Here is a 15,202-nt window from a genome sequence, read left to right as displayed (position 1 = left end):
GGTAGAATTCTCGGGTCGTTGACCAGTTTTATGAGGCTTCAGGTCATTCAGTGAACTTCATGTTACGATGTTTGGATCGATGACTGGTTCATTGGAGGGCACTTGGGGTTAGGACTCAGACTTGGCGCTATTGCCTTCAAGACTAGCTACTGGTGTTGAAATTCCGAGATCGACATGTCGTGGGCTGGCTGAGCAGGCCGAGGACATGTTTGGAAGTGCATGTATGGGGATGCGAAATAGCATATAGTTAGCAATGAAGATAGAATAAGTATTTTATAATGTGATATATTTCTTGAAAGTTATGAACTTGAAATCCTCTAGTGCATAACAATCGATGTAGAAAATGCGGCTACAAGTATGCCGTGAGTACACAATCCAAATACACAAGTTCAATCTCTTCGAATAGTTTTTCTTTATGTCTGCTAGTTCTCCCTTTTTGATATGATGCTCGCAGTTTTATCAACTCGCAATTCGCGACACGGCGGCAGATATTCGTGATGTTTGCAAGAAATTTTTTGCGCCGGCTGTTGTGCAACGAGCGAGCGAACGAGGTTTAGGGGCCCGCTTTCATTTAGACAGATAACTGATTGGGTTGATGAGATGATATGTTATTAGACGAAGAAGATTACTCATTCGCAGACTTGAAGATCATGCTGGTCTTCGTATCTGGGGATTGGGGATTGGTGGTGTGGCAAAAGTCTTACTTGGATGCGGATTTTGAAGGAAATAGTCAGGTAGGTAGCATATGTTGTCAAAGGGGGGGTATGAGAAGGGATTCTGAATGATTTTGAGACGAGGGTCTTACTTGTCCTGTGAAAAGTGGAGAGTCTTTCACAGGGAAACTTAATGTGTGAATTTGAAAATGCACATATGTTCAGAAGACGGAAGTTCAAAGTTAGACGCTTGATTTGTCCAGTGCTCCGTACGTAAAGAAAATGATAAGTAACGCTAAGCCTCGCTATCAACCATACTTTCAGAAGTAGTGAAACGTCCTGTCTAAACTAGTGATCATCAAATCAAAGGCTCTTCCACACATAGCCGCATCCCAGAAACTTTTCTTTTTAGCCATCAGAGTGAATTCTATCCCTTCGATAGGCATCTTTCTCAGACTCGGAAGTGAGATCAGATGACCGGATAGGTGATGCCTCGAAAATGCAGAAGATTTCATCTCGATATCTTCTCTTCGCCAAAAAGCTCCAGAGATCTTTCAATTCATCTGGACTATCGACGGAGAATCTTTTCTCGGATAGCAGCATCAAGTCCAATGAGATATTGTTCCAGCATCGAGATGCCGTTTGATAGGCGTACTTTTCGGCGGTTTCTCCTGCCCAGTGGATGAAGATGGATATATCTCCTTCTATGCACGAAAAGTTTCGAGAGAAAGCTTGAGTATTGATGATCTGTATGAGCGTAGTCGAAATCGCTGAGAAGTCTGGTAGCGGAACGATTCCAAGAGGCGTATTGCAAAGAAAAGGAGGTGAGCCATCTGAAATATTCATAGCTCGAATTTGTATACCAGGAGTCATTGAGGATTGAACGCTTGATGAGGATTGATCAGACATTTCTGGAAAGAAATTTGTTAGGTCTGTGAAGTATGATTCAAGAGAGCTATAACTCACTGTTTTGAACTCCAGGGAGATGATAGATATCCCGTCAAAAGGATTGTATTGCTTTGAATGAGGGGTCCATGACCAGAAAATAGAAGAATAGGTATGATATAAAGCTGGAAAAGTATTCAGGACGCTAAGCTCAACAAGTGTACAGCCACAAATATTCACTAATACAGTCAGATTGCGTTTGCTTGACCCCGAACAAAAACGTACTTGATCCTACTGCTGAATGTTCTAAAACAATATAGAAAACTTGATTTAATGTTTCAAGTGGAGTCTGAGTCGAGGGAGGTTTTGTCAATAGAAATATTTCCAAGTAAAACATGATAAATGGTGCCTGGATAGTAAAAATATCCGGCTGCCTTCCTGATTAATTGCTTTAAAATGATGTATTCGCTACCCCTCGTGAAGAGTCTTGACATTGGATTTTTCAGTGTGGTCCATGAAGGCCATTGGGGTGTTTTTGGGGATGAGTGGCCTATTAAGAGAGCAATGTATCACGTCGCGATAATCCCTATCAGCCAGCAATTCGAGGAGAAACTCGAAATTAATCCTATACCGTGGACCTTTCTCAATTTTGTACAACTTCATTGTTTTACCCCAATGCCATTCCACCTCTTGCATTTCAACCATTCCGACCACTTCGACCATCCGTCGCATTCTGGTGGCACATCTCCATCCCAAACAACAAACACGTCGACGATCTCGGGACTCGCTTCCAAAAGAGGGACAAATTGAAGGTCGATAATTCGCTGGAGATTGTGCAGCATCTGCCGCCAGTCTTGAGGAGAGTCTATATCGAGAAGACTTTCGCAAAAGATTGGGGGCCCGCGACCCCTTCCACTATTGCAGCCCCCTTTCTCGACCAAAGTATCGAGCCAGACTTGCACTTTTAATCCACGATCAACGAATAGTGCCGATTGAGGCCTGGGTGAAAGAGACTTAGATGACGGAGATTCGGGTGAAAGAGGCTCAGATGAAGTGAACTCAGATAAAAGAGCCTCGGGTAAAATAAGCTTAGACGAAGGAGACTCAGATAAAATAAACTTTGGTGGAGGACTCTCGGGTGAAAGAGACTCGGATGGAGGAGATTCAGATAAAGGAGACTCGGGCGAAGCAGATTCCGGTGAAGTAGGCATATTTATGTTTATCGAGAGAACAATTAAGTAAACGAAAATGACTCGATATATAAAATGAAAGATTAAGATACTGTTATAAACTTTGTGATTGTTGAAAAAAAAAAAAACCACATCAATGGGATATTGAAGTAGGTGTTCTCAAAAATCCATAGTTTTCCAAGCATTGAATCGAGGCTTCCGATTCCGGGTGGTAACTTGCGCTATTGAGATCACCAACTCTAGAAAGATAGTTCTATAGCCATTTAGGGAAGGAATCAAGTGCAGCCTGACTCCCTCGCTATAAGCGTTGAGATTTCTACTCTTGCATACTAATATTCTGCGTCTTTGTGCCGGTGAATGTTTCTGATTGTATACTTTCGTTCTTCGAATTGTTTTGAATGATTCCTCTTTGAAATGAATACCATGCATGCAGACTTGATCAACTTTGTCGCTCTTTTTTCTTTGGTTTGGGCATATTCTCTGTGTCCCGAACAAAACAATAGCCTCGAAAGTTGACATACATGATCTTTGGTACTGGAATAAAAGCCAAGCTTCAAATAAGTTGTGGAGTGACAAAAATAACGAGCGGCAGCTTGGGAATGTGATGATCGCCGACATTGAAAAGACTCTGGAGCACCAAAATTTGAGTAAATTGCATCTGAATGCCTTCGAGGCGAGCTCAGAAAGAGCGTGATAAGGTATTCGTTCTTTGGCGATGCAATTTTCTCATCTCGGTATTGCGTTGTTTGAACCAGTAGATCGAGTAACATTGGCAAAAAAGATGGCCATAAAGTTTTTCAATCTCCCAGGACTATCTCGTTTTTCTTTATGATGATAGAAAATTTGGAATTGCATTATGCAATCTGGTCCATTCGAAGAAATGAATCATTCAACCTTCCAGTTTCCCTGACTTTTAAATCAAAGATGGTCCCATCTGAATTGTGGTCCATGATCCCAAGTAGTTCTGGTCTTTTCTTAGTAGGGAATGATCTCTTTGCCATTCACTTCCTCTGGAAAAGATACAGATTACTGGTTATGATGCGAGAGATTTCATGACTGAATAAGCCGGCATGCTTTATTTGTAGTGCTTTACAGTATGGTTCATATAAAATTCCCTGTAGATTTCTTCGAGAAAGCAAGCCATTTTGATTTTGGCCAAGAAGGATACCTCCAATGGGCTTGGCTGATCAAACTCCGGCAATGGGACACTACATCTGAACAGGTATGATTGACAACATTGGGCGCATCTGAAGAGCCTTAATTTGTCTATGATACACATCGACCAGAAAAGATTAGTTCGCTCTGGACTTACGAATTTGCCAGGTTGATGCAGGCCAATGGATCTCGACATTTGGTGAGCTAATGCTATGTGGTTCGCAGCTACTTGATGATCATAGAACTTTCTGGTAACAAAACTCTGAGGACTGTTAGACACACTCTTGTCCATCTGCGTGGGAAGTCCAAAAGAGATCAAGGCCTAAGCCCAGACCAAATATTATCACCAGTACTAAGGGCCGAATGTTTCGGGACAATTAGATTCACTTACCAATGTAAAAAGAGCTTGAATGCTGGCGGTTCTCGACTTAAAAAGTGTGTCCAAGATTGGGAAAAATATCTTGGCATTATTCAAGAGCTTTAACATGAGGTCTCCATCTTTTGAGCACCCCCCCCCCCTGCCATAATATTTGGATTTGGCTTTCTTTGCGAACTGTACTTTTGTGCAATCAAAAGAAGCGTAAGCGGAGCTCTGTCCATAGAATCTGTCGTCGCCAGCAGCATCCATGAATCTATGTGAAGATCGGTCATATCTTCTTGGCCGTGGGCCTGGTTGATTGTTTCCAAACGGATCATCAGGAATAGAAGCATGAATAGAAAAATCAATGGCCTCGTGATGTGGAGAAGCAGTGAAGGTGGATGATGCGATTGATGAATGTGTGCTATTTAAATGCTGTGCAATTTGAGAGACAACACTTTCGATACTAGCTAGCCTGGTATTTAGGCCATCAAAATCTTCAACCCGGTCCAGGTCAATTTATGTTCCCCCACGAAGGTCTGAAGGAGGTTGACTTACAGCTTTTTGGTAACATTAGGTCTTTTCTCCTGATTTGAAAATTCACATTGGCGATGAAACTTGGAACAATTTGTGCATTCCGGGAGTAAACGATCACATCTTACCTTGCGCTTTTTGCATTGATCACAGACTTGGCCACTTATTTGAGTGTTCCTCGTGCGCAATTATCCCTCCATCTCGATCTGCTAGCCACGGCCGTTTGTATATCGAAGATAGGCTCTCCCGTGTTAAATATGCGGTGAACAGTGTATTGGTATTGAGTGATAATATCACTATCTTTCTAATTTGACTTATGTTTAAGAGTAAACACATAAGAATCTGTGAGAATGACGTTATACTCAGATCCCGTGAATACCAGACGTGAAATCCAATATCATTTTTGCACTTGATATAGTTATTAGTATACTGGAGTTATAAGGGAACAGAAGTAACCTTTGTCATCATTTCATCATTAGCTAACCTTAAAGCCATGTATGCATAAAACGTGACCAGGCGACAATCTCGTTTCCCTCGAGCAACGTCGCGTCTGTGACCACCCCGCTTCGTTCACACTGTACTGCCACCTCTTACAATAATGTCGAGACTTGTATCATGTACCTACAAGGAAGCTGTAGTAGATGCCCTAAGCACTCGAATTTCTTATTTCTTATTTAAAATTCTTTCATACTACTTTTAATGATATCAAGAATCACAATAACTTGGATTGAAGTATACGTACCAGAACTTACATTTTCAACTACCAAGTCAAAATCAGCGAAACCTTCATTCAATACCCTACTGTTATTATCAAGCATCCACCAAATATGCCTTCACTCCGTCGCAGTAAGCCCCCAAAGTGTCCCCTCCTCGCCCTACCTCGCGAAATTCGGGACGAAATTCATCGATATGTTCAAATGGGACAGCGAATTGACAAGCCAAGAGTAACGAGCTCTGACTATCTCAAACCAGACGACAATACAATTTGGCCTAATGTTCATCAACTCCTCAAGGAATCCGAGTATCAAGAACGAAAAGATCTCAGGGAGGTTTTCCAGTCAGATGCCGAAGACATACTTATATTGGCTTGAACGTGCGAACAGCTTTACAAAGAATCAAACCAGGTTTTCCACAGTGAGAATGCGTTCTGGTTTGCTGGCACTTGGAGTTTGTATTGTTATCTATATATGATTGGCGAGGAAAAGCGACTGTGTATTCGCCATATATTTTCCGATTCAGTGGACTTCAGAGAGTAGATGCATTCAAGTTACTTGGCGAGTGTAAATCGTTGAGGACTCTCAAAATAGGAGTCGAACAGGATACGATGTCTGGTAGTAAGCAACCAAAGTTGGATTTATTGACGGCAAGAGGCCTTTCTACATTGAGGAAAATAAGAGGGATGGAAAATTTGGTGGTAGATGTGGTAGAATTGGACCGACCATCCAGACAAGCTTACTTGTTCCCCTACACAGGATCGCTGGACTTACCTTCAAAGGGTCCATATTTCAAGCCGGAAAAGGTTCAGGAATTTGCAAGGATGTTGACAGAAGAGATGAATTGGAAAGAGGAGATGCCGGAGCAGAACAAGATCTAGGACGTATCATTAGAAGAGGAAGAGATTCTGCAGTCGGAGCTAAAACCCAACAAGTCAAAACCATTTGAAGTTTCCAAAACTCGAACTCTACGCTCAAGTAAAGTCCAAAAGTCGACATCCACACCCAGGAGAAGAAAAGTGACAAAAAAGGCGAAGATAAGTGGAAAGGGGAGTTGAACTCGCCGCTTTGGCCTCTCAGGATTGATTGACCGTGGGTGGTGGGACATGGAAGTCTCAAAGAGCTAGCGATTAATGATCGTATCAACTTTCGATATACAATCTGCCGTTGGTCTTTCGTCTACATTTACTTGCCTCCCGGTATTGCTTCCACGAAGCTCCTCATCGACTGTCATTCATCACCTCCAACATTTCTTTTCAACCCATCGCTGTAGGAATGATTCGGACACGAACCTCATCTAACCCCCCCCCATGCTACGATCTTACGATCCCAAAGACTCACAATATCTTCAACCAGAAAATTTCCCTTTCTCCTTCAACAATCCACGATCAATCGATGCGCAAGCAAAGGTCTCCCGAGCCAATCCACTAGTTCCAACGATGAGGAATGGCGTCGAACAACGTGTAAGTGAATCACCAATAAATATCAAACCAAATACTATCTCCAATTCCACTCTTTGGTGAAGGCTATACAATCTCAACATATACGACGACATTAAAGTGCTAAATACTCTTATGATCTATGATCTCTTCTCGCTCATGAAAAGAGCCGTTGTATGTCTAAATTGGAATGCGATTAGACGGAACGACACACATAACTATCGCAGAAGTCTTCACGTGAGATTATTAAAACTGCAATCTCATAGAATGTCATCAAATTAATCATATCAACCTAAATCAAGACCCCTCTTTCACCAAACAGCCTCACGTCATACACATGACACCACAAACAAATACATTTCTGCACTAATGACGAATTCGAGCCTAATAATATCATCTCATTCACCATATATCATTTTGATATTCTCAAGATTCAGATTCCTATGTAAAAAGTATGTTGCAAAAGATCCCCAACGCCACAAAAGGGATATGTCTATGCCCAATCCGTTTTCCCATCATCATGCATGCAATGCGAAAAGTGAAGTTATATTTTCTAATGGACTAATCGACTAATAATCATCACCGCGACTGATCACCTCTTTGCAGTTTGGTCTGAGGACGATTGTCTATTTCTTGTTAGCGAGTGTTTCTTTCAACGGGCATGGAAGAGCTTACATGTTCAAATTGCGCGGTGTAAGAGCCCTTTTTATCGACAAGAGGTGGGTAATCTTGCACAATACCATGGGAGACTAATGCGTTTAACTGTTTTTGTTAGATGCTGTGCTAGAAGTATTGGTGAATACAAACTTACTCCGAGTAGGTATTTATCTTGGCCTAAACGATCCAAATATCTTCTGCAGAAAGGTAAGGTGCCAAAGTTCTTGTTGATAACATTAAGAAGTTTGCCAGCCGATGCGATACGTAATGGAACATTAGGGGCATCAGCAACCTTCGCGTAATGAGAACATTCGAGCTGTAACTGATTAATATCTGTAACCAGGAGGTTTTCATATATGAACTTACATCATCTCGAACATAACCATTTCCGGTACTGCCGAAAGTTTCAATGGCGAAAACCTCTCCTTCTTCCATCTTTGTCTGGTCATTGCTCTTAACAATTGGGACACTCTTTCCACCATGGATTTTCCATTGTAGAATATCATGACCATTCAAGTTTCTAATCGGCTTGACTTGATAAGTTTGACCCTTGATCTCAACCTCGTAACTCTCCATTGTCTCCTGAATGTGCTCGCCAATTTCTCCCAATCTCGCATCAATTCCGGCTTCCTTGATTCCGGTATTGGTAGCTTGCTTAACCGCCTCGAGAAGATTATCGTACATGGGATCAAATGCAATAGTAAAAGCACTATCCACAATCCTACCGTTGATGTGAACTCCGAAATCGACTTTCATGACATTCTCATAAGCCAAAACGGTCTTGTTTCCAGCGTTCGGACTGTAATGAGCAGCAATATGATCTAGATTGACACCAGTTGGGAAAGCGACACCACCCTTAATATTGTCTCCCTCCTCCAATCCAGGGTGACCAGTCAAAGCTCTCACACTGTCCTCGATTCCTTCCGCGATTTCCGTTAAGGTCTGCCCGGGCTTAATGTTGGCTTTAGCATATTGTCTGACCTGTCTATGAATCTCGGCACCCTGTCGATACTCCTGCAAGAAATCGTTGTTCATGCGATCCAAATAACGCTTCTCTTCGCTTGTAGTTCGATAGTTATTTTCGTCTCTATATTCGACTTCCTCTCCAACAGGGTACTCGCCGCTTGGAAACAGGTTCGACAGGAGAACTCGTGGAGGCGACGATTGGACTTTAGGGTTCGCTCCAGCCTTCTTCTTGGGCTTCTTCTTCCTCTTCCTCTTCTTTTTTGCTCCTCCTTCCCCGGCACCTTCACCATTTACTGGCTCCTCTTCATCGTCATCTGAATCTTCGGCCTCGGCTTCGGGTTGCGCGTTTCCATTTGCCTTTGCTTCGGCGGCTGACTCCATTACAGCATTGGGGTCCTTCACTGTAAATTTTGTTAGATCGTATTCCCCAAGAATAGAGAGTTATAGCGCAACCCCCCCCGAAGGAGGGGTTGATTTTTACTTACCCTTCAAATTCTTCAACGCGTCAGTAACCTGTGCTGCCATCTTGAATCACCTTACAACAAGACCCTCGAGTCTTGTTTCCAATGCTACAGATGTATGTAATTGACCTTTGTATTAATAACAAAAGTCCAGCCGTTGGCAAAATAATAATTAATTGAAAGAGAAATCTAACAATTGCTTTCCCCGCCAAGGTGGTGATGGGTTAACATCGGGATAAGATGTCTCGGTTAGTAGTAATGTTTGGGCAGACCCCTGTCAATCACTGGAAATCTATGCCGTCACTGGCATTCCAGGCTTAATATATTAAATGTAAAGTTCCCATGGAAGCTCTCTCATTTCATCATTTCTTTTCCCTATAATTCCCCAATTCAACGATGAGGAATGCCACTCTTCTTTCGCCCCTCTCCTTTTGTCGTCCCACGAATTCGACCACAGCGATTTTCTTTTCATAGTACCGCTATCTACAGGAACCCCGCTCAAAACCACTACGAGACTTTGCAAGTCGCTCCAGATGCTACACCGGCCGAAATCAAAAAGTACGATCGCCTCCTTTCTCATTCTCAATTGACGCCAATATACTAACTCAGTCTCCTCAAGATCTTTCTACGCTCTCAGTAAAGTTCATCATCCCGATCACAACCCCTCCGACCCCTCTGCATCAAAACGCTTCGTGAAAATCTCCGAAGCATGGGCTATCCTCGGTACTCCAGCCAAGCGACAGGCCTACGATCGAGAACACCATATACATTCTCATGCTCACGGTCACGGTCATAGTCATGGAACGGGCCATCGTCCACCACAAGGTTCCTATTCGTCTAGCGGGCCAGCAGGTGGTAGACCGGCTAGCGGGTTGAGTAGACGCCGAACCCAGTTTCGTGGGCCGCCGCCTAGTTTCTATAGAAGTGGAGGATGGGGAGAACACAGTGCGAAAAGACGAGCTGCGCAGGATAATGGTGCGCCAGGTGCGGAGGCTCCACCGAAGACAGAAATGGGCGGAGGGATGGGAACGGGTCAGATGCCATGGGGCCCGGAAGGAGATATCCCACACTTTGATAAAAGAGCACATACACAAACACATGATAACGTGGATAGAAGGAGGCGACGCCGGATGAGTGAACATTTTATTCCGGCGGACCGAGAAAGGAGCACCTTCGCGAATTTCGTCATTCTCAGCGCAGTAATATCTATGAGCGTCGCTATACCGTCATACATTTATGAGAGGGTGACGAGTGCTGGAAGGCCAAAAAAGATATAGTCACATAAACATTGACCCAAAAAATATACCATAGAATTATCTATCCTTAATGCACATATTTCGGTCAATTACAATAAAGACAGTCACTCCGTTGCAATGCTAAAATGCGCGTACCACAGAAAATGATATCAGAATTACACCTCTATTCTACTATCGTACGGCCAACTCCCAAATCTCGAATAATCCTGCTCTATGACTCGAATGTGAAGCTTGTACCGATCTTGTGGGTAGCTTGGTCGAGCTTTTGGGTATCGAAGGAGGCACCAAGACCAAGGGTGGCACCAGGTCGGAGAACAACGTTGTAGGCAACAGCGGCAACACCACGGTCGTTGATCTTGACCTATAATTTCCTTGCATTAGCGAAATTTTTGAAATATTTCTGCACAAACTGCTTACCTTGGCGAAGGAGAGTGGGTCAAGTCTGTACTTGCTAGCAACCTCGAGACCAACAGAGTTGGTGTTCTTGGAGTCCCAGGTAGCCTTGGCACCAGCCTCGACTTGAGTGTTGACCTTGTGGTAGTATGAAGCGGAGAAGACGCTCAAGTTGTCAGCAGCAGTGATGGCAGCACTGTAAGTGGGGGCAGTGTATCCAACAGCGGCAGAGTAGCTGGTGATAGCTGCCTTTTGGACATCATAACCAGCGGTGGCACCAGCCAAGAAACCATCTTGTCCGATAACAGCGTCAACGGTGGCAGTTGGGCCCTTGAGGAGATCGAAGAATGCGCGTCCGTGGAAGTTGGGTTGCTTGAAGTGAAGGTTGACCTTTGCGCCCTTCTTCTGGGTGGTAGGAGCGAAAGAACCGAGAATCTCAGCCTTGAGACCCTTGGCAATGGTGTCGTTGATCTCAATCTTGGTGTCGAGAGCGTTGAGGGTGTTCCATGTTTGAGTAAGAGTCAAGCCTGTTCCGCCGTCATACTGGATTAGTAACTGTGCACAACCGGGTTGTCTGATGAGAAAGAAACCAAATGGACTATGAACGGGGAAATATTGTAGAATAAATTGTTTAAAATATATACCAGTTGGCTTGTCTGTGAACTTGGCCTCTAACTGCACACAGGAAACTGTCCATCAGCGTTTGTCAAAAAATTTAATTATTTCCCGTGTTTTCGTACCAGACCACTTGTGGCATTGTCGTGGGTGCTCTTTCCAGTCACTTTGAATGCGACATTGTTTGGAGTATTCGACTTAACCTCAAGTGCGGCAGCAGTGAGGTGGTAGAAATCTTTGTTGAGCAACTGGTTGACATTGCGGTTAGCTTCAAATATTTTGTAAACATGCGCATCTTTAGAAGTATCTTACATCGTTGGACGCCTTGGCGATATCGGTGAAAGCTGGGACAGACATGATTGAAGAATTAGATGAACTGAATTGATTGAGCTTTGGGGATGGAATTCGACAAAGTTGTACAGATACGGAAGTAAACGAGGATGAAGTTGAAGAGGACGTGGTTTTTTGTTCCCTAAAGAATTTCGAATCGTGAGGAACCAAGCGGCAGAAGTCGGACATGGAACGTGGGATTGTTATTGGTCCAAATACTCATGTGCCTCCTTCCATATGCGACCCCCTGTAAACGACATCCATTCATGGTTCCGTCTTATGCAACAAACATCTTTCACCAAATGATGAAATCTCTCTCATTCAACAACGCAAAAGCAAAAAGGATGTTACAAGATCGACCATTTTCACGTTTTGGAGTGGTATTGGATTCGTTCAATCTTCAAATACACCTCAAAAATTGACGCCAAATGAGATTATCTGTTTGTTTATATTTGCAAGCTTGATTCGCAACTTTCTACTGCAATGGAGAGCGAAGGCAGTGACACTGAGGGGTTGTGAAACAATTCGCAGTTTTTTACTAGCATTAGAAGGAACCCGCAGTGCTCATCCATCCATGCCCCAACAAAGTCAAAGTATATTTAAGCCATAAAATAACATCAAACTCAAAATTCCCAGCACAGACTCAAACCGTTAACTGTGCATAAGATGGAATTTCGTGGGGATTCAACTATCTACTAGGTAGGTATCTATCAATGGTTTCATCCATCTATTTAACTCCACAATCTTTCCACTTTATTGGTAGCTCAAATTTGGAGTCCACAAGATGCTCGAAAATAAGTGGTTATCATTTTTGTAACCTTCCAATAGATACAACATTCTGAGAAGGAAAATCTTCACGCTACAATTACTCGTCATACTTTTCGTTGTGGATGGCGATAGCTCTTCCACTGGGGTCGGTTTGTTTAGACCAAGTTGGGGTCCATCTCATAACACTCTCTGCACAAGATGGTGGGAAGTGCTCATCGAACATTGTTCGGTACCAGTAACTATTACTCCTGTTAGTATTTCAGTTCTCGTTGGATAGAGCAGAGAACTTACGCTTCCTTGGTATCTGGAATATCGGATCCCCATTCAGGCTTGGGGTTCTTCATCATCTCATCGGTAACGTGTAGTTCAGCGTTATCCTTGAGAGCATCGATCCATCCGTAACCAACACCGTCACTGAATTGCTCCTTTTGTCTATAAAGAATGTGTTCTGGGAGGTATGGTTTCTGACTTGGATCATCTGATGTGTCAAAAGCCTTTCGGAGAATGTATTTCTCAAGACGATCCTTAGTGATCATCTTCTCTTGTGGGTCGATGTTCATAGAAACTTCGAGGAATTCCTTGTCGAGGAAAGGAACACGAGCTTCCAATCCCCAAGCGGAAGTCGACTTGTTAGCTCTCAAGCAGTCAGACAAATGTAAGTTTTTGATTCTGCGGACGGTCTCTTCGTGAAGAGCTGCCTTATCTGGTGCAGCATGGAAGTATAGGTAACCTCCAAAGATCTCGTCGCTACCTTCTCCACTCAATACCATCTTGACACCCATAGCCTTGATCTTTCTCGAGAGAAGGAACATAGGAGTAGATGCACGAATAGTTGTTACATCATATGTTTCCAAGTGGAAAATAACATCAGAAAGCGCGTTCAAACCATCATCAATGGTGAAAGTCATATCATGATGCTTGGTACCAAGGAACTTGGCAACTTCTTTCGCAGCCTTGGTATCAGGGGAGTTTGGTAGACCAATGGAGAAGGAGTTAAGTTGAGGAAGGTAGGTGAGAGTCGACAATTTGTTATCGTCATCAATACCAACAAGTCCTTCTCCTTGGTCCTCGTTTGCGGTTGGTGTTGCAGTTCCGCTTCCGCTCTCAATTGCAGCTAGCGTAGCGGCTTTTAGGCGTAGAGACTCTCTTTGAGCGATGGCAGCCACCAAACTCGAGTCGAGACCTCCGGACAACAAAACTCCGTAAGGAACCTCAGCCATGAGACGCTTACGAACAGACATTTCAAGTGTTTCTCTCAAAAGCTTGTAATCAATTGGGGTTGATGGAACGTTCTTTGGGTCCCACCAAGATGGCTCGAAATACCTTGTTGTCTTTTCGGTTTTTGAGTCATAAACATGTCCTGGAGGGAAAGCAATGATTTTGTCGCAGACAGGGTGCAAACATTTCAGTTCAGATGCAAAGTATACGGCTCCTGGTGTCTTGCTCGACCATCCTTGGTAGAAACTGGTAATGCCAATGGGGTCGCGTGCAGCAATTGTGCGGTCTTGCTTTTTGTCGTATAAAACAAATGAGAACATTCCGTCCAAATGTTTTGGCGCATCGATATCATGTTCCATGTACTAACAAATGTTCAGTCATGAATCCAACTCTTTCCTTCGAATTTCTCACCAGTGGTATTATGACTTCGCAATCGGAATGTGTCTTGAAGTGGTATTGGTTCTTGAGTCCCTTACGGATGACTCTGTGGTTATAAATTTCGCCATTGACTGCGAGTACGAGGGTATCGTCTGCGTTGGTGATTGGTTGCGCTCCACTCTCTAGATTATTGTCAGTCTATGTATATCAATGCAGATTTCAGCGGTGAAAACTTACCAACGCCAACGATACTCAAACGCTCATGCGCAAGAACTACAGTCAATCGATCAGTCAAAGCTCCTACAAGACCCATTTCCCTAGGCGCAACGTACTTGTGTTGTTGGAAATAACGTTTCCACCTAATTATTATCATCAGTCTCAAGTCCAAACATCCCTTTTCACCATAGGTGACTCACTCCAGTCTGGTCCACGATGACGAACTCTAGATTTCACAGTCAGTTCTCCAATTCCAGCTCCCTCCTTCGAACAGAATCACTCACTGCTTCGCCATTCGCAAGGCCGTAGGCTTGAAAGCCTTAACATCTGGGTGACTATACAATTGTTAATTCTCAAAATCCATCGCGGGGCCCCCACTATCATTAAAAAATCGCATTCCCAATTGTAAATAGAGACAATTGATACATACCAATGACAAGCAAAAATACCACACATCTTGAATTCGTATATGTAAATCCGTTTAATGTGAAATGTAAAATAAGCTCTAGAGAAAAGAAGTTCAAAAAATGGGAGAGAAGAAAGTTATGTACCCAAATAAAAACTGCCTGTGAGTAATAGTTTCGATGCTCAGTGGTTTTGGTATGTGCATGACTTACCTTGGCTCCAAAATATTACAAAATTACCTTAGCTCATGGGCCGATAGTCGGATGTGGATTGTGGCAAGGATACCGAAGGTGCATTATGTGGCTTGAGCCCTTTATTTTACTGATAGCGATTCAGTAGAACCAATGATGTTGCAGCATTGCTAATTTTGGTGTCAATTGCCTTTGGGTGAGTAACAGCTAGATGTCGAGGTTCTGGAATTTTATGATATCTTTTCCTAGAGGAAATTGCTTGGCGGGATACAGTCATAATTGTGGGTGGTAGTGTTTCTGGAATGCTAGACTATGGGCACATATGTATGGATCGATCGATGGATAGACGCAAGTAGCTTTCTCCACGAGGTGACTCAAGGGACAGAGGAGACTGGTAGATCATAACACAACAAAGTAACGA

At 43.3% G+C, this 15,202-nt stretch overlaps 7 protein-coding genes across 7 annotated transcripts; 3 read left to right on the top strand and 4 right to left on the bottom strand.

Annotated features, from left to right (window-relative positions):
• Positions 1 to 1,061: 1,061 nt before the first annotated feature.
• On the bottom strand, positions 1,062 to 2,749 carry Bfra_010914 (uncharacterized protein; the record flags this gene model as incomplete). The annotated part of the gene is made up of 3 exons (XM_037341243.1): positions 1,062 to 1,777; positions 1,824 to 1,887; positions 2,210 to 2,749. The coding sequence occupies 3 exons, from the start codon at positions 2,747 to 2,749 to the stop codon at positions 1,062 to 1,064; spliced, it is 1,320 nt and encodes a 439-aa protein (XP_037188662.1).
• A 2,853-nt stretch (positions 2,750 to 5,602) lies between these two features.
• Positions 5,603 to 5,866, top strand: Bfra_010912 (uncharacterized protein; the record flags this gene model as incomplete). The annotated part of the gene is made up of 1 exon (XM_037341242.1): positions 5,603 to 5,866. One exon carries the CDS (start codon positions 5,603 to 5,605, stop codon positions 5,864 to 5,866), a length of 264 nt encoding a protein of 87 aa, XP_037188661.1.
• Positions 5,867 to 6,099: 233 nt separating this feature from the next.
• On the top strand, positions 6,100 to 6,369 carry Bfra_010911 (uncharacterized protein; the record flags this gene model as incomplete). Its single annotated transcript, XM_037341241.1, has 1 exon — positions 6,100 to 6,369. The coding sequence occupies one exon, from the start codon at positions 6,100 to 6,102 to the stop codon at positions 6,367 to 6,369; it is 270 nt and encodes an 89-aa protein (XP_037188660.1).
• Positions 6,370 to 7,496: 1,127 nt separating this feature from the next.
• On the bottom strand, positions 7,497 to 9,075 carry Bfra_010910 (putative methionine type protein; the record flags this gene model as incomplete). Its single annotated transcript, XM_037341240.1, has 5 exons — positions 7,497 to 7,553; positions 7,603 to 7,689; positions 7,739 to 7,900; positions 7,951 to 8,951; positions 9,036 to 9,075. The coding sequence occupies 5 exons, from the start codon at positions 9,073 to 9,075 to the stop codon at positions 7,497 to 7,499; spliced, it is 1,347 nt and encodes a 448-aa protein (XP_037188659.1).
• Positions 9,076 to 9,414: 339 nt separating this feature from the next.
• Positions 9,415 to 10,288, top strand: Bfra_010909 (uncharacterized protein; the record flags this gene model as incomplete). The annotated part of the gene is made up of 2 exons (XM_037341239.1): positions 9,415 to 9,569; positions 9,631 to 10,288. 2 exons carry the CDS (start codon positions 9,415 to 9,417, stop codon positions 10,286 to 10,288), a joined length of 813 nt encoding a protein of 270 aa, XP_037188658.1.
• Positions 10,289 to 10,351: 63 nt separating this feature from the next.
• On the bottom strand, positions 10,352 to 11,637 carry Bfra_010908 (putative outer mitochondrial membrane protein porin protein). Its single transcript, XM_037341238.1, has 4 exons — positions 11,588 to 11,637; positions 11,401 to 11,523; positions 10,685 to 11,335; positions 10,352 to 10,628 (listed from the first exon to the last, which is right to left on the bottom strand). Exons 1-4 carry the CDS (start codon positions 11,630 to 11,632, stop codon positions 10,479 to 10,481), a joined length of 969 nt encoding a protein of 322 aa, XP_037188657.1. The 5' UTR covers positions 11,633 to 11,637; the 3' UTR covers positions 10,352 to 10,478.
• An 833-nt stretch (positions 11,638 to 12,470) lies between these two features.
• On the bottom strand, positions 12,471 to 14,641 carry Bfra_010907 (putative asparagine synthetase protein; the record flags this gene model as incomplete). The annotated part of the gene is made up of 8 exons (XM_037341237.1): positions 12,471 to 12,612; positions 12,665 to 13,953; positions 14,003 to 14,151; positions 14,207 to 14,242; positions 14,302 to 14,328; positions 14,386 to 14,411; positions 14,470 to 14,520; positions 14,616 to 14,641. The coding sequence occupies 8 exons, from the start codon at positions 14,639 to 14,641 to the stop codon at positions 12,471 to 12,473; spliced, it is 1,746 nt and encodes a 581-aa protein (XP_037188656.1).
• Positions 14,642 to 15,202: the final 561 nt, after the last annotated feature.

Source organism: Botrytis fragariae (genome assembly GCF_013461495.1).
Source record: "Botrytis fragariae strain BVB16 chromosome Unknown tig00000223, whole genome shotgun sequence".
NCBI classification, from domain to species: domain Eukaryota; kingdom Fungi; phylum Ascomycota; class Leotiomycetes; order Helotiales; family Sclerotiniaceae; genus Botrytis; species Botrytis fragariae.
The sequence above is the reverse complement of the archived record's forward strand: the minus strand, read 5'-3'. Positions and strand labels throughout refer to the sequence as shown.

Excerpts from the sequence above, each read along its gene's own strand:
- Bfra_010908 (XM_037341238.1), bottom strand. The coding sequence starts at position 11,632 with ATGTCTGTCCCAGCTTTCACCGATATCGCCAAGGCGTCCAACGAT. Across the intron at positions 11,524-11,587 it reads TCGCCAAGGCGTCCAACGAT|TTGCTCAACAAAGATTTCTA; the intron begins GTAAGATACTTC and ends AATGTCAACCAG. Across the intron at positions 11,336-11,400 it reads ACAATGCCACAAGTGGTCTG|TTAGAGGCCAAGTTCACAGA; the intron begins GTACGAAAACAC and ends TCCTGTGTGCAG.